The 20413-nt window shown below is 49.8% G+C and overlaps 4 protein-coding genes across 4 annotated transcripts; all 4 read right to left on the reverse strand.

Moving 5' to 3' along the window:
• Positions 1-4807: 4807 nt before the first annotated feature.
• LAJ45_05374 (uncharacterized protein) lies at positions 4808-7817 on the reverse strand (the record flags this gene model as incomplete). The annotated part of the gene is made up of 3 exons (XM_046114945.1): positions 4808-6723; positions 6835-6961; positions 7041-7817. The coding sequence occupies 3 exons, from the start codon at positions 7815-7817 to the stop codon at positions 4808-4810; spliced, it is 2820 nt and encodes a 939-aa protein (XP_045971982.1).
• Positions 7818-9253: 1436 nt separating this feature from the next.
• On the reverse strand, positions 9254-9682 carry LAJ45_05375 (uncharacterized protein; the record flags this gene model as incomplete). Its single annotated transcript, XM_046114946.1, has 2 exons — positions 9254-9305; positions 9402-9682. The coding sequence occupies 2 exons, from the start codon at positions 9680-9682 to the stop codon at positions 9254-9256; spliced, it is 333 nt and encodes a 110-aa protein (XP_045971983.1).
• Positions 9683-10045: 363 nt separating this feature from the next.
• On the reverse strand, positions 10046-11206 carry LAJ45_05376 (uncharacterized protein; the record flags this gene model as incomplete). Its single annotated transcript, XM_046114947.1, has 5 exons — positions 10046-10071; positions 10157-10433; positions 10508-10594; positions 10679-11092; positions 11174-11206. The coding sequence occupies 5 exons, from the start codon at positions 11204-11206 to the stop codon at positions 10046-10048; spliced, it is 837 nt and encodes a 278-aa protein (XP_045971984.1).
• A 2529-nt stretch (positions 11207-13735) lies between these two features.
• Positions 13736-17180, reverse strand: LAJ45_05377 (uncharacterized protein; the record flags this gene model as incomplete). The annotated part of the gene is made up of 3 exons (XM_046114948.1): positions 13736-14134; positions 14188-16866; positions 16992-17180. 3 exons carry the CDS (start codon positions 17178-17180, stop codon positions 13736-13738), a joined length of 3267 nt encoding a protein of 1088 aa, XP_045971985.1.
• Between the last annotated feature and the right edge of the window lie 3233 nt (positions 17181-20413).

Consider the following 20413-nt stretch of genomic DNA (forward strand, 5'->3'; position numbering starts at 1 on the left):
ACTGAGTGATGATGATTGTTTGAATAAGGAGCTTTTGCAAAAAATATAAATGCTCTGGGTTGGTTTGCCGAAGGGCTGTGGGGGGGGTGTCTGTTAAACGAGGTTTGGTATCAAGCGGATGGACGAGGACGTATGTCGCTCAATTAAGTTTCGAAAATTAAAGAAGAAAAGAAAGGTAAAAAGACCTAGGGATAGCGAGTGTCGTGAATGGGGAAGAGAGAAGAAGAAAGAAGAGAGAAGAGTAGAAATACAAGAAACCGTCGATGGGGGGTGGTGGGTGGGATGGGATGGGGGTTGGCACACTTCGAAAAGGGGAGAGTGCCCAGAGTTTATTATTTGCCCAGATTCCGCCCAGAGATTCTTTTTTATTTTGACCTGTTTCGCGATATGTATGCCAAACGAGGGATGGGCGGAGGTGATCGGTTCACCCGTTCGCTCTTGCCCCAAAATTGCACTTTCCCGCGCGCACCAGCAGCATGTTTGCTGTAAGGGGAGTATGGACTGTGGTTGGCTGCCCAGCCAGCATCCACACTCACGCAGGCGCTGCATGTGCAATATCAAAGCGTTCAGGTACCGAAATCGACAGGCTCCTTCTTCTTCTTCCCCAGCACCTGCAAACCAAGCGGTACTGCACCTCTAATTCTAATTCTAATAAACTTACCTCTGTTCCTGATTATTTCTAAATCTCATACGCCATCAATTCTACGAGGAAATAAACTCCATCTAGAAAACACCAGTAGATCTACATGTACGTAGCTTGCTCATTTCCAAGCGAGAAGGGACTCTGCTCTGCTCTGCTTTACATACCACCCCTGGGGAATGATAGTTTAAAGCGGCTAATTAACGAACGAGAACGGCCTGCTTGCTCTCCCCAGCTTCCTTATGGGCCATAATTATTTCCGCCTTGGCGTCGTGTATGCGAAACGAAGGCCAAGAAACCACATATGCACTGAGATGTCGTCGGGACTACGTCTCTAACCAAGAGCTAGCATCATGCACTTCACCTCCATCTCCACACGTGCAGCCATCAAAATGCCACACCCGCCGCTCAAATCTCCAAAGCTGCTTGTACCTATCATTTCCACCTCGAGTTTCCAACATTCAATAAACTACCTCTCCAGGTACCAGCAATTAGCTGAGGAACAAGGTACCTCTCTCCAATAGCTCGCTTCGGCTCCTCCCGAATAACCCCCTCAACGTTCACGGCGCTAGCCATTTACTCTAACTGCTCTGCACCGCCCCCCCCCCCCCAGGCAAGCTGAGGCCAGTGCGATGGGTAAGCATAATCCGACATCTGATCGCCACAAACACCCCCGACCCCATAACCATACTCGGAACCCTAACCCATCAATCCCGGACGGAGTCCGATCCGGGACGGGGGTGGGGGGGGAGGAGAGGAGGGGGGAAAGTGTGGGCCAAGAGAAAGCGACACGCGTTTCGTCTCGGCGAGAGAGTGACGGAGCTGTTGGTTTAGTTGGGGGAGAGGAAGTCTTGGTCTTTATGTTATTGCCGCCCATCATCATCTGCATCGCTTTTTTTCCTTGAAGTTGGAACCTTGGGTTGAGTCGAGGGAAGCGTGAGAGAGGTTTCAGGGGAAAGCAGAGAGATGAACATGAAACAAGCGCTAACCTTGCTAAACTAGTGCAGGCAGATCGTTCATCCTGCCAAGAGGTGGAGGGATGGAGGGGGGAAGGTTATGTAAAATTGATCTCGAAATGGCTTGTGCAGGCGCCGATATGAAATTGGAATTATCGAAAATAGATCATAGACAGAGACTGACAGACTGACAGGCTGACTGGCGTAGATAGGTAGGGCACATCATCTTTTTCGTTCCGACCTCCTGCCTACCTACCTCACAAACACGTCGGCCGGTCGCGATCAAGATCAAGATCAAAACGTGGATAACGATGGCGGTTCTGGAATGATTTTTTTTTATCACGCCTCCATCCCATAATTCTCCGAAGAGGGGCGGCGGTCACGACACCTTCCCCTTCCTGCAGCCAGCCCAGCGCTGAACCCTGAACCACTTCCAAGAAAAATGGCTGTCTGTATCCCACACAGCCACGAAACAGGGCCCGCTACATGCGCAAATTTACCGCTTCGCATCTCATACACGCATCGATATCGCATAAGGAGCTAGAGGATTCTGGTTAAGAAAGTAGGAACGCCAATCGATACGGTTTGGAGATTTCCCTTCACCCCCCCCACGCACGAGCCGCCGCCGATGCAGTCGATGTCTTGTGTGTACTCGTACTCGTCATCCTGAAGCAGGACAAGAAGGACAAGAAATAAAGTACAGGCGGCCAACTTTCATGATATGGTAAGGTTTTTTAAGATATGGATTGGCAGTCGTGCATAGACACGGGTGGTTTGTTTTGCCATTGGCGATGCAGAATGTTTTGCCATACAGAGGTAACCATCATGCTACCTACAGCAAGACGCGATGAAATCACTAGAATTGAATCGAGAATCCCGAAAATATCTCAAAGAAAACACGATGCTTATGGTACTACTACTACTACCGTATTCAGTAGCCCCCAAGTTTTCGTACTATGATTTTTTACCTAGCATTGTAGCTTTCCCGGGCCAATGGTAATACGAGGTAGGCGGAGCCAAAGGGCCGAGTGACCACCCATGGCCCGGCGTTCTTCTCGAGATCTTTAACTGCCTGTCACATGTCACTACCGGGCTCTTTAAGTATCCAGTCCAGCAAATCTCCGGTTCCATTGACCACTAATGGAACAATCTTAATCCGCAGCAGAGGATTTAATTGGGAGGATCTACGTTCCTACCAGAGGATCCGAATCTCAACCCCCGCTCAGCCGGTGACGATATGTTTTTTCTTTCTTCTTTTTCTTGTGTTTCTTATGTGCACTCGTCATCTACATAGAAGCAAGAAAAGAAGGACAAGAAATGATGCAGGCTGGCAGCCATAGGTTCGTTTCTGCCAGCTAGACGCTGTGAAATGTTTTGCCGGCCACCGGCGTAGTACATTCAATAATAATTCAGCGAAACTAGAATATCAAAATAAAACCAGAAAAACCCAGGGGATTACAGCCCCAATTAGATCTCGTATCTTGTCCACAACTCTTAAAATACTTATAGTAACTACATGTACCTGTTTTTTTCTTCTTTCTTCCCTCGCTCTTTACTGTACGAATACGAGGTGGTAGGCGGTGCCCCCTCGTCTCTCGGATCTGGGGTTAGAGTCGAGTGATCGCGCATGGTCCGGCTTCTTATCGCCCAGCTACCGAAAAACCGGATCGCCGGATCACCGAGCGAGGGCATCATCCCAACTAAGTATCTGGCACCCATCACCTCTCACCCCTCTACTGATTCTTCTATCATTCTAATCCGCCCACACCATCGCCACGCAGACAGCACCTACTCTAGGTACTCTATGCTCCACCAACCAGACCGAATCAGAACCTGGGCAACACGACAACACCCAATTGCAAACCACCGCAGTCAACAATCTTTACGCACTCCGGCCCCGAACTCTCAAGATATCGCCATTACTAAACATCTACCTACATACGCCGCATTCTCTCGTCTCGTCTCGTCTCGCGCTGCAGTACCTACACTTCTTCTTCTCATATTCCAAAGTGGCCAGAGAATCACTAATTCACACAAATGGTCCAGCGCATCTACTCTGCAGAGGCCCTTATCCTCTAGCCCACTCCAGCGCGTGCAGTAAAGTACCTCGCCCTATCACGATCACGGTGGGGTTTTTGTAGCGTAGCCTTACGGGATATATATGATTGGGCAAGACAATCTATATTTCTATATTACTTAACTTTCCAGGGAACCACGACACGAATTATGGAGTCAACTCTAGCTAGATCTCTCCTCTCTGGGTTTCGACGCTTTTTTCGTCTATAGACAGTATATGACTGGACACTCTACACCCCCCCAGAGGACATCACGGGTTATGGAATTATAACGATAACGCGGGCTCAAAGAAGTTTCAACCAGTACCAGCAGCCTTTACATGTCTCCTCCCAAATCCCATACCCATACCCATACCCATACTCCCCCTCCCCCTCACCCCTTCACCCCCCCTCACTCCCCGCCAACTAACCACAACCAACCCACGCCCCCAAACGCTCACCAGGCTACAAACCTGTCCATCAACAAGCCCCCCCCTTATAATCATACAAGGGAGCCGTCGGTTTTCAATAACAAGCTAGCAGCTTGAACCGGTGGAGAGAGCGCGAGCGAGTAACTCGAGCAACGGCGCAGCTAGTAACTGTGGCCTGTTGCTCTTGGGGGGTGTAGGTTTGGTTGTGTTGTGGGTTGTGGGTAGGTATAGTGTAGATGGGATGCAGTGCGAGATTGAAACGAATAAACAAAAGGAAGGAAGATAACCTGGCCTCGCTCGCGCCAGGAGTCCAGCAAAAATATTTTCATGTTGATTAAAGCCTAATTTTTTCCCTTGAAACATGCCTGTAGGTGGGTGGAGAAGGGGAAGGGTAAAAAAAAAAAAAAAAAAAAGAAGAGAACAAACCAGTGAATGGAATGAATAGTACTAAGAATCCCCACGAATAGAATAGCGACGAAAAAAGAGGGAAAAAAAAGTCACGCTTCCAAATGCCAAAGTTTCCCAAGTAAAAAAAAAAAAAAATTATAAAGAACAGCCAGGAAAAAAAAAGAGAGCAGGTTCACAAAAAGCAAGAACAAACCTCGTTCCTGTAATAATAACGAAAAGAATAACGAAAAGAATAACGAAGAGAGGAAAAAGAGATCAGCATCAGCATCAGCATCAGCATCAGCATCAGCATCAGCATAGCATCAGAACCTACTCCCACTACTTCTCCCTCCACCTCCCCTTCACACTCCCCCTAACCCCCGTCCTCACCAGCACCTCCACAGTCTTACTCCGCTCCTCATACAGCGCCTTCAAATCCCTGACCGCCACCACCGGCACCTGTCCCCCCACCACCGAGCTCCTCCTGCTGCTCCCATCCCCCCCACCCCCCACACCTCCCACTAAGCTTATAAGCGTCCCCGAGCGGCTCCTCCCGCTATTCCCAACTATAAGCTCTGCCGTCTTTGCCCTCACCATCGGGGTGCTGCTGGGGCTGGGGTCGCGCAGAAGGCTCGTCGCGGGTAGGTTCTGGTTCGGATTGAATTTAGCGCGATTTAGCTCGCCTGCGATGGCCGCGACACTTGACGACGGGGCAGCATTTGCATTTACAGCAGGGGAAACAGAAGCAGAAGAAGGCAGGAAAGAAGTAGTAGAAGAAGGCAAAAAAGACGACGATACAGCCCTGCGCACGACCCGCGGCGGGGCGGTGGCAGAGACGGAGAGGGAGCGGGTTAGGAACGGGTGGGCATTAATATTATGGGGGCTTAGGGTTGAAGATGATGATGAGGGTGAGGATAAATATGAGGATGCAGACGGACCTCTTGACTGTGTCCCTTCGTCCCTACCATTACCACTACTGCCGCCGCCGCCGGCGAGGGCCTGGAGACTCGCTTTGCGGCGGAGCACTATTCCGCCTGGGGGCGCTGCGTCGGCGTCCTGTTGCTGTTGCTGTTGCTGTAGTTGTGGTTGCGCTGGTGGTGGGGGAGGCGGCATCGCAGCGCTGGCAGTAAACGTAGACGCACTCGGTGTCGACCCGCGTCTATACACCACCGGCGGGGGCGTCAACACCGGCTGTTGCTGCTGCTGTTGCTGCGGCTGCATCGGCGCCGCCAAGGACAGCGGGGGGTCCTCCTTATCAACCAGTGTCAGCCCATCCATCGACGGCCGCGCACTCTCACCCACCGACTTCCTCGCCGGGCCCACACCCCCATCACCGCCCCTCCTCTCCGGGCCAGGTAGCTTCTTCCTCTGCACGCCCCCCGCTGCCCCTGCCGCCGCATACGGCGGCGGCGGCGGCGACCCCCTCGGCGTCGGCGGGTTGATGCCAAACTCTATCGAGCTGCCATTCGAGCTATGCCTTCCATGCCCCGGGCCGGGGCGCTCCGGGAGCCGCGGTGCAAGCTCCTCGATGCGCTCGATTGCGACCTCGAGAAACTTGCGCACGCCCGATGACGCCTTGGCGTCGGCGACCATGTCGTCTGAGCGGATGAGGCTGGGCGCGATGCACACGGCGAGGTTCTTGGGGGTCATTTTGTTGATGGGCGCGTATTGGGAGACGAGGGCGAGGAGCGGGAGGAGGTGCTTTAGCAGCAGGGCGCGGCTGGCGGGCGGGAGGAGGTCCTTCTCGCTTTCGAGGAGGAGGTGCTTGACTTTTGTGAAGATGTGGTCGTCGCCGTCGCTGTCGTCGCCGGCGGTCGCGGGTGTGAAGGACATGAGCGTGTCGTAGCATTCCGCGGGGAATATGGGTTCGGGCAGAGAGCGGTAGTAGAGCTTTATGAGCGCGGCGTTTGTGTGTGGCCCCCACTCGTCCAGTTTGAGATACTGCTTTCGGTCCACTGCCTCGCGGAGGATGTCGAGGAGGGTCGAGTTGGGCGGGACGCGGAAGATGCCCTCGATGTGGAGGCATTTCGAGCGTATGTAGCGCGACGTGTCGATGAGGAATTGTGGGAGCGGCATGTTCTCGCCTATGCGGGGTGGGTTGGCGGCATTGTGGAAGGGCGGGGCGCCGAAGAGCGGCGGGGGCGGGGTGGGGATGGTGATTGTTTGGGAGAGTTTGCGGTCGTGGAAATAGACGACTGGGGGGATGTTGAGAGTGGTGATGTTGAGATGGTTTGCGAGGTCAGATAGGCTGTTCACTGTGTGATGAAGAGAAGAGGGGCACCTGTTAGCTCCAATTGCCCAAGGAGGTTTTGTCCAAGAGGGGAAAATCAATCAATGGGGCAGAGAGGGAGGGAGGGAATGCATACAGTGGACGACCTTCTTCCTGAACTTGACAGAAACCACGCCGGCCATCATCTCAAACAGAATACGGACCCAAGCCTTCTCATGGACAACCCACAGCCTGCGGATCCTCTTCCGCACCGCTCTTCCTAGCTGTAGCCATAGTTAGCCTCCAATTAAGCTGTAAATCATATATATAATAAATAAATATAAAAAAAAACCACAAACGAACCAAATTATAAGCCTGCAACGTCCACGCCCACGACGGCCTATTCCCCTGCGACACACTCGCCCCACCATTATTCGTGCCCCCCGTGCCGGGCATGCCGCCGCCGCCCGAGAAAAACACAACCGAGTAGCTGCCGCCGTGCTCCTCGGGGCCGAGCTCCTCATCGGACGGGATGATGCCCAACACGTACGGCAGCAGCTTGTTATAGTCGACCTGCCGCGCATCGGGGAAGCTCGCCGCGCACAGCACCAGCAGCGGGCCGCCCGACTCGTGGTCGTACCCGGACCGATACAGGATCCGCCCTGCGAGCGCCGCGAGCGCCGCGTCGTACGCGGGGTCGTCGGGGCCGGGGGCCCGCATTGCCATTGCGGACGTGGACGTGGACGTGGACGTGGACGCGGGCGCGGAGGACGACGACGTCGTCGAGTAGTCTGACACGGGGGATGTTGGCGCGGAGTTTGAGGAGGAGAAGCCGCGCGAGGAGGGGCGGGAGGGGAGCTTTGCGAGCTGCTCCTGGGCGAAGCTGCCGGCGGTCTGGAGCTTGTCTGGGAGGGTCTGCAGGCGCGCGGGGACGGACTGCAGTTTGTCGGGGATGTTGTGGAGCGTTTCTGTCACCTGGGGGAAGCGGTCGGGGAGGGCTTGGATCTGGGAGCGGAGCGTGGAGACGCGGGTGGGGACTGAGTCGCGGAAGCGGTTGAAGGATTGGCGGGCGGAGGAGGAGGTGGAGGTTGTGGGAGGGGGGGTGTAACGTTCGCCGTCTTGGGAGTAGCGAGGATCCATGGTGGTGGGTGTGGTGTGGTGTGGTGGGTGTGGTGTGGTGCGAGGGTGTAGTGCGAGGGCAACAGCTGCTGCTGCTGCTGCGTCTGCTGCTCGTGATTCAAAGTGGAATTGGATTAATCTATCTATGCGTGCGTGGTGTGTGTCTGACAGACAGAGTAATTGGCAGACGTGATAGACAGACAGACAGACAGACAGAATAGAAGAAGAAGGGTGTGTGTGCTCTGACAGACAGACAGACAGAATAGAAGAAGAAGAAGGGGGAGGTGTGTGTGTGTAAGGGTAAGGGTAAGCTCGAGAGAAACAAAACTGCCAAACGTCGTGCCAAGTTGCTGTGTGCTGTGCTGTGCTGTGCGCTGTGTGCTGTATCTAGCTTGTAGCTTTCTCTTGTCCCCCGTTGTTTGCTGTGCACGTGTTTTCAGGTACTGTGCTGGCTGCACCCCTGGGCCTTGAACGAGAAAGAGGCAGAGAGATCCATTGTATGTATGTATGCAGTCTAGGCGCTTCCATGGGAATGCCCTCCCCTCGTGTGGTGAGAGAGCATTGGCGCCGGTCGGTTATCGAGCTTTGATTCTGGTTCAATGACATGATTGGCGATTTTGAAGAAAGACTCGACCCCTGGCTCTCCCAATCCAATCTCTCAAAACCATCATCATAGATACATCTCTCTACCTCTACCTGCCTACCTAGCTACATAGCTCTCCAAGTAGCTATCTCCAGCTCCCCTCCACTCCCCTCTACCCCACCACACAGTACAGAGCAGGTAGGTAGGTAGGTAGGTAGGTAGGTACCTAGGAATAACTAAAAGAGATCGAGACAGAACAGGGAGTCATGTCCGCCCACAAACAAACAACAACCATCATTTCCCCCACAAGCAAGACATCCCAATTCGCAATCAGGGCGCAGCAGCTATCTAGCTACATGTAGCTCTCGGAGGTTGTCTTTCGTTTCGGCACCCCATTGTTTTTTTTTCGTAAATGAGGTACCTACCGAAACACCCCAATCCCAATCTTTTTTTTCTTTCTTTCGATCGTAGCGTGTGGTCTGTGGGAAGCGTTTGTTTGGTGGTCTAGTCAACGGGTACATAAATCAAACCTTCGGGCCTGGCATCAAAAGTGGAATCAAAACGGTGCGCCAAGCTCTCTCTCTCTCCAAATAAAGCTCTAAATAAAGCTCTAGATCCGTAGAGTAGATGTCATAACCAAAGGTCCTGCACTTTAATCTGGAATGACATGGAGCACCAGATACTGTATTTACGCTACTGTGGTACACATACACATATCTGGGGTACATGTTGGTACATGGCCAGCTGCATACATGTATCCAATCCAAAAACTCCAAAGCCCCAGAGCTCCAACAAAAAACCACCGCGGAGCCAGAAAGTCACCGCCGCATCTCAACTCTCTCCCTCCCCCACTCTCAGCCCCTCCACGGTCCATTTACGCCCCCTCCCCGCACAACTCCTCATAAGTATTCGGATCCCCCGTACACCTACACCACAACACCACCCATTAGCCACTCAGCCATCCCACCCGATCAGCGGGAATTAAAATAGAACTAGACCCCCCCCCCCCGGGACAAACTCACATAGTAACAATCCCCGGCGTGAAGCTCTCCTTCGCACAGACACACTCCCTCATCCTGCCCTCATCAACCTCCAGATCGTTCATCAGGTACGGCGTGCCCTTGAAGCAGTCACTCATTGCCGCCTCCATCGCCTTGCACTTTGGCGCCCTGCTCGGGGGGTCGTCCTGGATGCCGGGTACTATGAGCTGTGGACGGGCTGTGGCCGTTTGTACGAAGAGGAGGAGAAGGAGGGGGAGGAGGAGGAGGGCGGAAATGGAGGGGACTTTGGGGGCAGTGTGCATTTTGTAATATATTATTATTTCGTTTTTTTTTGCTGGTAGTAAAATAAATACTTTGCGATGGAATGGGGAATTTGTTAAAGGCAGAGATCAAATTTTTCAGGGAGAGAGAGGTCTTATCTATCTACGCGGGGGCCTTTTGACGCAATTCCGCGTTTGTAAATGTAGATGGATGACGACACTGCAGTCAGAAGCATTCCACTTTTGTCGGGATAACCCTAACCCACGATGCCTAATCCAGGCCGAATGCTTCACGAGAAGAGGAATATCCGAGTGACAAAGTGTGAAAGCCAGAAATATGTTTTCTCTACATCTATCGTCCCCCCTAATACTTACACACCCCCATTAATCTCCCCCCAAACCGCACTAATCACAATCCGTTGGGTCCCAATCTACACCAGCAGTCAGCCTCCCAATCACAACATATCACTCACCCCACTCCACCACTCCCACCCAATTCAAAGATCAAAAACTCACCAGTAACCAACCCCTCATCCAGCGCATCCATCCTCGCCACATCCTCCTCCTCAATCACAAACCCGTCCACGTCCGCATTCTCAATAATGCGCTCCCTCTTAGTGCTCTTCGGCAGCGTCACATATCCCTTCTGCAGGCTCCACCGCACCATCAGCTGCGCAGGCGTGCACCCGTACTTGCGCGCCAGCGCCTGAATCGTTGGGTTGCGGAAGCGCATCGCCCGCGCGAGCGGCGCGTAGGCTTGGATCTGGATGTTGTTTTGCTCGCAGAACTCCACCTGCAAGCAATGGGGTTTCAGAGAGGGAAAAGAGGGGGGGATGAAAGAGAAAAAAAGGGGGGGGGGGGACGTACGATTGCGGTTTGGGTGTTGAAGGGGTGCACTTCGACTTGGTTCACCATGGGCTTATCGTCCGGACAGTCCTCCAGAAGCTGCTGCAACTACACCCCCCACCATCACCACCACCACTCAGCATCCACCACCCACGCACCCACTCCTCCCCGGGGGACAAAAGAAAAACCTACATGCCTAATCCCAAAATTACTGACCCCCGCACTCCTGACCTTCCCCTCCCTCACACACTCCACCACAGCCCTCCAACACTCACTCCTCTTCTCCCTGCCGCCATACGGGCTATGCATTAAATACAAATCAATCCACCCAAGCCCACTCTTCCTCAACGACTCATCCACCGCACGCTTTGTGGCGGCAAACGACTCGTTGTTCTGCAGCTTCGTTGTGAAGAAGACGTCTTCGCGGGCGACGTCAGGATGGGTAGTAATGGCCGTGCCGACCTCGCGCTCGTTGTAGTACCAGGCGGCCGAGTCGATGGCGCGGTAGCCGGCGGTGAGGGCGTGCGTGACGGCGGCGGTGCAGGAGGTGCCGGAGGTCTGGTAGACGCCGAGGTGGATGCGCGGGATGGGGCGGTTGTTGGGGAGCTAGGGGGAAGGTGATGGTTAGGGCTGCTTTCTCTGGTATATGTGTGCGTGAGTAGGGTTAATGTGGAGGAGCGGACTAACGGTGATGGTGCTGGCAAGGGCGGGGGCGGTCATGGCTTTGAGGGTGCGGTGGAGCATGTGGTGGTGTGGATACGACAATGGGGGGGGGGGGGGCGGGCTGCGTTAGTGGTGCAGGTAATAATAAGCGCAGTAGGTACTCTATCGACCTGAGTGACCGGAGACCTTATCTGTATGAAGACATCTTGGAGGGCTTATCAGTATTTATATAGTAGGTACAGCTTTCTCCACCCTCAGGACTTGTCCGGCGAATGATATCATTAAACCCCACGCTTTTGCCAAGAAGACGGACATGGCCTACCTGCATTACTAATTACCAATCCCGTAAAAACTGGCGAAGTTTACTCTGGTACCAAATGAAACTAACCTTCTAGAGGAAATATCTGAGGTTGATCTCTCTACCCTTTCAGCCAATCATCAGTGGGAAAATCCCTGTAATCAAGTTGGCGAGTTTCTGCGGTAGGTAACTAATTCTCCGCGATCCAATCAGCTATTGCAACTAACTAGAGACATGCCTACAAGCCTTAAAGGTGGGATAAAGTGCATAATTTCTAGCAATGCAGGGTGGAGAGTGAAGTTACACGGTAGATGTTTTTAAGGGTTTGGGATCGATCGATCGAGCTGAGTAAAATAGACTATTTTCCGGCACTGCTTCTGGTGTTTTTGGAGTTCTCAATAGGCCGAGTGATAGGATGGTTTTGATTTTGATTCAAAAACCTCCGCCGGCCGTGGTAGATACATGTATGTACTGCAATATATCGGTCCCGCAGACTATTAGTACTTTCTAGCACTACATGTACATCTAGCCACACTAACCACAGCTGAAATTAGGAGGATTCTTACACTTTATTTAGAGCAAAGTACTACACACCGAACTTCGAGAAGAAAAGAAAAAAGAAAAAGGCATGGTGTATTTGTTGATCAGGTCGCGAGTTTATACGAGACGGAATAGAATCGAATTGTATGATTGAATTAAAGATGTAGCGAGAGGAGAAGCAACGAGAGAAGAAGTAACGAGAGAAGAAGGAACAGGCTCCTTTTATAACTAACAAAGTCGTGATAAACACGTTGCGAGCCCGACTCTCTATTGGGAGTGCAAGTGCCGGTGTGTCTAGGTTTAAATAACGTTATGCACAACGTAAACATTTATTTATACCCGCATGAGGTCCTGCCCGGAAAGTTGAGGCCTACAACGTTTTTTTTGGATTGTGAATTGGTGCGAGATATCCCTTAGTACCTGCATTAGATGCTGCCTCTTATTTCTCGCAGGCATGTTGCCTTGCAATTGGAGGTATTTTTACAACATTCAATATTCCAGTCTCATAGACTACAATAAGTATATATATGCTCAGAATCCCCTCAAGGAATTCACTCAACATATAGTAACCAATCATAAACACAGCACAGAACCGCAACCTTCTCATTCCAAATCAATTCATATTTCAATAGAGTATCTACCCTACTCCATCTATCTCTACCTTCTTCACCAACCCACCCCCCCAAATGCAATCCATCCACCCATCCATAGCCAATCCAATCCACGTGCCCAACCAGCAAAATAAATGAATAAAATAAAATAAAAAAAGACGAAAAAGGAGATAATAAAAAAGAAAATATCCTCCACCGGGGCGGGGCGGGGGCGGCTGTCCATGATATCTACACCCTTTACAAGCCAGCCCGCCACAAACAATCTACCAAAGCCATCATCATAAAAGAAGGACCTCTTTTCCCGGGACCTGCATGCGTCCTTGCGTCGTAATGACAAAGAAAAAAAAGAACAAGAAAAAGGGGGGAACATAACAGGAAGAGATATCGAGCTTCTCAAAACATCATGAGATGGATGGGGTCTGCTCCGGAACGAACAACCGTAACATATATCACCCGGCCAGGAAGGCCGGATGATAAGGCAGTATACTATACATACTGCTTAAGACTAAAGATTATATACAGCCCACAGGCCGCCACCCTGACTAACCCTGATAATAAGGAGTGGTAGAGTAGCAGTATCAGTCAACCAAGGATAGATGGGCAGAAAGGAAAAGAAATCAGCTTGGAGGACCGACTAATGGAAATCTCAACGAGGTTGGAATAAATAAACCTCAAGTAAAGGAGAGGGAAAAAACTAAAAAAAAAAAAAAAAACAGAAAACCACACAACATAACTCCAAAAGAAAATACCGCACCAATGACAAGGAAAAAAAAAACCCCCTCGCCATTTTTGCACTGTTCAGCTTTCCAGAAATAACCTGCTCGAAGAGAAAAAAACCCAAAAGTACACATAAAACGCCGTCAAAAAATAAAAGGAGATAGAAATAGAAGGTAAATCAAAGGGGAAAAGAAAGGAAAAAGAAACCAATAGACTATAAAACAAGAAGAAAATGTCAAGAATGTCCATTTAAAGCCACATTATGAGTGGCTCAATATAACGAGGGAAACATGTCCCGGAAGAAAAGAATAGAGAGGAAGCTTTTGAAAAAACAATAGCTAACTCCAGTAGAAATATACTGAAAAGTCCAACTGGGAGATCCCATGAATAATTATAGGTGTCGCTCTTAGTTCCCTGGCCTTAGCTAGGCGTTGTTGGCTGCGATGACTGTTGCTTGAAGGCATGTGCCCACGCGAACAAATCGATTCTTTGGGCGACTGAAGGTTGAGGTGGAGGTGGGGCCGGGGTAGATTCGGTAGCAATAGACCCTTGTCGTGATTCACGGGGTTCAAGAAGGAGCGAGCGCCTGTAGAGTTGCTGCACATCACTGGAGTTGGAGTTGTGAACTCTGGAAATTTGGGCATCGATCCAATCCTGCATTTCTGGGACCTCGGCAATGCGGTAAGGAATTTGAAACCTCTGAAGATCTGAAATTACTCGCGCAGTTTTAACATGCTTGTCAAAGTTGATGAGCTGTTTTGTGGAGCCGTCAATTGATACAGGCCTCTTTGAGGGGTTTCCAACATCGATGAAAGTAAGCTAGATAATGTTAGTGTGTGAGAACGAAGCTAGAAAGGATAGGTAAACCATACATCTGTCAAAAATGTTCCCAAAAAAGGCAAGCACGGAGGAACGTGATTACGTAGCCTGGCACGAAGAACAGCGTGGTTCTTCGACACATCAATTATTGATCTCAAATTCTCAAGTACCAACTTTGTCTTTTGAGAAACCAACTCCCACGTCTTCTTCAGCCGACTGATTGTTGACGCATTTAGTGTGCACATGATGGCCATGAGGGAATCATAGTTGTTCAACTCCAGACAACGGTCTGCAATCTTAATCCAGTGCTTGATAACCACAGCTCTGCGTTTTATATCCGAAACATCTAGAATGGTTTCCGCAACGAGATGGGCAAGATCGGTGGACAAAGAAGACATTGCCAACACATTAGGAGCCGTTGAGTTATTCTTTTTGGTCCACTCAAGCGCAACAAGCTCCTCTGGTTTGATAGAGCAAAACATTTTTGACTCCTTCACAGTGAATTGCCTTGCAAGTTCTAATGGGTCAAAATCTAGTATCGTGGGCTGTGTACCAAGACCGCTAAATCCATTTCGAAGAAGTTGGAGCTGATGCCTCGTGACGTTTGGTGTCGGGACAGGAGTCTCGGGGAGACTGTATTGAGCTTGGGCTGTAGCCTTTCCAATCCCAGATACTAGTCTGGGAACAAGAGGTCCGTCCGCCTTAGTAACCTTCTTTGCCAAATCTTCTAATCGCTTCCCTGCAGCAGGCAAAACCAATTTCAAGTCGTCAGAAGCAAAATTGTTGATAATATCCAACGCTGCATCATCAATACCATGCCTCCAGTGGGATTCCAACCACCCCTTGAAAACATTGTATACCCTGAGATGTACTGGTGATGCAAGACCAGTTCCTTCATCTGCCTCCTCGAAACGTTCTACCAAAGCAGCAGCAAAGTCTTGAGGAGTCGTAAATTGTCGGAATGTCAGATAGAACGTGGCGACGAAAACTGCGTCAGGCGTTGAATCATGAATTGTCAATCGCTCGACGAGCGACGGAAGAGTTCCGCCAATGATTTGGCCATCTTTGTTAAATGCCAAATCTTCCGAGTGACACCTCTCCATGGAGGACAAGCTCGCCACACTACTCTCAACAGACATCTGTCTTTCAATCATAGATAGCTCGGGATTGAGAAGTGGTGTCGCAATACTAGTAGATGAGGCAGGCTCTGGAGTTGTTGCACGAGTCGAGGTTTGCGATAACAGACTGAATTCAGAGCATCGCATGCTGCTTGAGCCGGTGCAGTCAGTAGCGGTGCATGAAGCAGCACCAATGCTATCAGCTCTCGCAGACTTTTGAGCGGCCTTCTCATCGGCTTCTCGTGTGTATTCACCCTGTGTCAACAAAGGAGTCAATTGAGGCAATGGAGGCAAGAGTGATGTGGTGGAAGATCGCCGGGATTCTGGCTTAACAGGTGGAGTTGCCTTAGTTTCTGGAACAATAGGAAAGGGATAGCCTTCTGCAGAGATAGTCTTATCGCTGTCAGTCGAAGTGGCCTCTGTCGGGAGTGTTGGAAGAGGCTTTTGATCATTAATATCCTCTTTTGTTGGAACTGGTGGAGGTATTTTCTCTGGCACAGTGGGTGGCGGAGGTATCGATTCCCGCTTAACCTCTGCCTTTACCGTTTGCGCAAGTCCAAATGAACCATTGAGTGCCGGAGACGCCGGAGCAGTCGATATCCCAAGTCCAGCTCCGAATGAACCCAAATCTAATTCAAAATCGCCTATCCTCTCAATAACAAACTTTGACTTTGCTACACATTCACCAGCTCCACGAACGCAGCCTGTTGCAGCATCCATCAACTTCTTTCCATTATCAGGTATAATGATTCCTTCTTCTTCATATTCTTCTATCCTTCCAGCTACAACTTCTTTGGCAGCCGATACCAATGCTGTCATGCGTCCGTACATGGCGTCTTTAGCTGACGCTAGAGCTGCTGCCTTTGTATCTCGCGCGTAGATTGCTTCAACAACTTCCAGAAGATCACGTGCTGCAGTAAGTGAATGTAGTTGATAACGTTGGAGTCCAGGCGTAAGTCGAGCTTCGCTGCATAGTCCACCCATATATGATCCAAGCCAGGACAGAAGGATGTCGTGGGTGGTGTTTAAACGAGCCAACGCATAGACAGGTTTTGACTGGCTACCAGTGCTGCGATCGCCTTGTGAGCATGGGCTTCCAGCGCGTGGCGTCTGTGAACAAGGCGTTGAAGGGAGAGGATGCGAATCTTGCCTCCCGCTGGTCACATCATGGGATGTCGATCTATTTTGCTGATCACGGGCCGACAATCGCGGCCTACCCTCATCGCTGTCGGTTCCAGGGTTTGTTTCCGAATTTGTGTGTAACGATCTACTCGCTAAATTGTGTGTGGTTGTATCTGCCGGTGGAGTAGGTGGAACAGCATCTTCTGTTTCTGCGTCGTCTTCTTCGTCAATCTCATTATCGAAACCAAATAGAGCAATCCAATTATCCAAGAATTTAACACCACGAAGAACAATCTTAAATGTTCGCAAGATTATTTCGTCCAACAAATCCTCCAGAGAGCCTTCGTTAAGGTGGTATTCAGAGTGCCCAGGTAATCGTTTGCCGGCCTTGATTAAGTGGGAGACTTCAGTCAATAGTACCTTTCGTGATTTGCGGATGATATTGCTATTTTTGACAGTTGTTGCTTCTCGTGTAAGACATTGAGTGCTCTCCTAAATGAAAGCTATTAGAATTGTTCGTTCAAATTCTTCTATATTGCATAATCTCTACAATGTTCACTTTGGAATAAATCGAAGCCTATTCGTGTTAAGCTTCGTAGCTTCTAGAAAGAACCTACCAGTAAATATCTAACTCCAGCCACAACATCCCCTACCAAACTTTGACTAAGTCTAGGACCTCCTGCATTTCCCGTCTTGAATTGATCAAATAAGTTCATACAGGCCTTTAGAGCCAATTGAATCTGGTCTAAATCGTACTCTTCACAGTAATTTGTTGGTAACCATCCCCGAGCCCCCGAACTTAGCATTGTTCCATCGGCCCAACCATTCGTGTGTATCGAATGAACTAATATTAAATCACCAGCGTTAAGTGGGAGTGTTACTGTTGAAGAGTCTGCTGAAAATGTTGGATGAAATGGGAAAAATGCTCTGACGAAAGGTTTAAATGCTGGAGTAGAAGTAGAGGAGCGTATGTTTGTTATTTTTGTTTCTGTTTCTGATGTAGTAAGAGAGTTTTGGGATGTACTAGGTGTTGGGGGTGGCGTCATCTGTTGATGTGATGATTGAGATTGAGTTCCTTGAGACTGATTTCTCGAGTGATGGCTTCGAGGGCGAGACTTTCGTGATGCATTGCTAGATGTCCTCTTAGGTTTTTGTATACGTAAAGGTGCCACATAAACACTTTCGTGTCCTGAATAACGGTTTTCTTCCATGGTCATTATTTTTCGTTTCGATGATGTTATAAATCGTTGCTGCTCATCCCAAATTGGATTGATGGCTAGTAATAAGTCCAATTGTAAATCCAAGCCAGGGACAAAATCCGTCACGCGTCGATGTATATGAGAGGTAACGTCGCTCAGCAAGTAACCTGGGCGCCGAAGAGTAAGTAACTTGCTATCAAGTACGAGCCCCTCAAAAAAAAAAGAAGAGAGAAAAAAAAAAAGGCCCAAAGCAGCGGGGATGCAGGAGACGAACCCTTTTACAAGCTCTTGATAACCAGTAAAAGACGGAAGCCGGTAACCGAATGGTGCTGTAGTGATAGCTGCCAGGCTCTCTACACATGCAGTGGGTAGAAAAGTAGCCGAATAGACACGGAAACCTGCAGTCCTCGCGGCCGTAACATACAACACTCCCCCAAATCCTCACGATTGTGAGTAGTTATCTCTTTCTCGTTTCTCTACTCCTCGAGAATGTAAATCAAGGGAATGGAAGAATGAATAGGAATGCTGTCACTGTCGGGAAAATCAGTGGAATGGGGTAGAAGACCTCCTGGATCTGAGGGACGAACTTTGCTATGTACTCGTATGCACGGGATATCAGAAAAGAGGAAGAAGACTCGGAAGAACTACCGATGATCTGAAAAGAACGGGGGCAGGTAGGCGATTAGATTAACAATAACGAGAACCGCTGGAAATCGATATAAACCCAAAACAAGAAGGGAAGCATAGAAGGGTTCGTCGAGGCTTGTGCGTTCAAGACTTCGAGAAAAGAAGTGGAGGCAAGGGCAAGAGTGATAAGATGAACGAATGAATGGAAGGACCTCGCCCACTTTTTCTCCCTCTATTCAATAATAAAACAGATTCGCGGGATGGCCAGAGCGGTGTCTACGCAAATCACCAAAGCCCAGGATGATATGGGGGATGGAGATGAGAGATGGAGATTCACGCATTATTGTATGGTAGAGTAACTCACCTCAATTGAAGGTAGCATCTTGGCTCTATCCTCAGAAGGGTTAGATATTTCCTCAAGGGGAGAAGTTGGTTGGAGATCCCTTGCCAGGTTTGGTCGAACTTCTCTGCTGCCCGTGCTGAGGTTGCTCGGAACTAACCTGTGAAGGCTTCATATCCAAATCTGTTCCTTTACCACCCGGTTACTCCACGCACCGACTCAAAGAAGAATCATCTCAAGTGAGTGTTCATGGGTTATTACTACCCCAGTGCCTGGCAGTAAGTTGACCAGGTACCTACGGTACCTAGTAGGAGTTGTTGTTGACCTCTCTATTTCGTGCCGGTAAATGAGCAAGGGGCGGCATGTGTGGGGGCGAGCTAAACTACATGCATCAGGAGCTTCATTGAGGGAACCTGAAGATCTCAGGGCGCTTGACTCGAACCTATCCAACAGGTGTTCGGCGAGTTGACACAGAGGAGAGAAGCCTTCCTCCACCATCATGCGATTCTGAAATAAGTAGACTACCAAGAGTTCAGACGGGTAACCAACGGCTCAAAAGACTCCTCTTTAACATGTCATTGGACCCTGATTTAGACCACGATTTGAAGCTGATACAATGGATTCCCGCGTGACGACGAGATGCTCTGTCTGTACCGCCTCTCTGATCTGATGGCGAGTGAGGTACCATGTAGGTGCTCTACATGTACTCTAGAGCATAATGGCTTACATCCTCCGACCGGAAACAGTAGTAGCATATGAAGTAAGTTAATATCACTCATGCATCCTGGGAGGAACTTCGGCGGCGAATGGTTATCTTGTATCGAGGTTTTAAGAAGAAAAAGCGCACCACATTTGTGAATGATGTTGGGCTTGATCCAACACAACTGTCCGAACTCGACAACACCCCTGCAGCTGTTGTTTCTTGGGGGGAGCTACAGCCAGCAGCTTACTGAAGCGAGTCCTGTTTAGTTTAAGCTTCTGTCGTTCCTTCACACCTTCCCTTTGTTTTTCCCTGCCTCTTTCCCTCCTCTTCGCTACGTCCCGGCTTATGGCGGCGGCGGCGAAGGTGGTTGTGGTTGTGGTGCAAGTCAGGTCACGTTTCTGAGACCCTTCACTTGTGGTTGCTCATCCCTTAACACTTATGCTTCGGCAACTTAGAGGCATCTCCACCTCCAACCTCACGCTAGGTAGTTAAAGCCAGAGTCTAATTCTGCACCGACGGAGATTAATCTAAAAGAATCCTTCAAAACATCTGTCTTGACTTGCCAAGATGCTACTGAATATAGCTGCTAAATGTTAGTAGAGCATACTTTACAGTAGCCCTGAAGAATTGTAATCGCCGATAATCTTTACCATGGGTGATTAGAGTAACAAGTGGACATAGAGCGTGTATGTACTCGGTAGTAGTATCTGTTAGGATCAACGTCGCCTCTCGTATCGAAAACTAAAAAAGCAAACCGAAATACTTTAATCTGACTTCCTACTCGCGGCGCCAGTAGCTCCGTGATCCCTTCTACATATGTTAGGTGCATACTCCCCGCTCATCTCCATCACAAGGTCGCCCTCCATCAACTGTTCTGCTCTTCTCATCGTCAACCTCATTACTGCCTCAAAGTCTAGAACCATATGCCATATGCAAACTTTTAGACAGTCCACATCGAGGCCAAGGCTAGTCTATCTCGCAAGCATAATCTCCTTTCAAGCCAACCTTCCCGCTGTCGCTCGAATTAGCAATACCCCTTTCATCTTTCCTTTTTCTTTTCCGGCGCTGGGACGGACCGAAAGGGTATTTCCGGCGAAGCTACCACTGGATAAAGATTGATTGATGTCTTGAACCAGCACCATAATACTGGGCCTACTAGTACACGCCTCA

The sequence above is a fragment of the Morchella importuna genome, assembly GCF_003444635.1.
Source record: "Morchella importuna strain M04M26 chromosome Unknown Morimp01GS014, whole genome shotgun sequence".
In the NCBI taxonomy this organism is placed as follows: Eukaryota; Fungi; Ascomycota; class Pezizomycetes; order Pezizales; family Morchellaceae; genus Morchella; species Morchella importuna.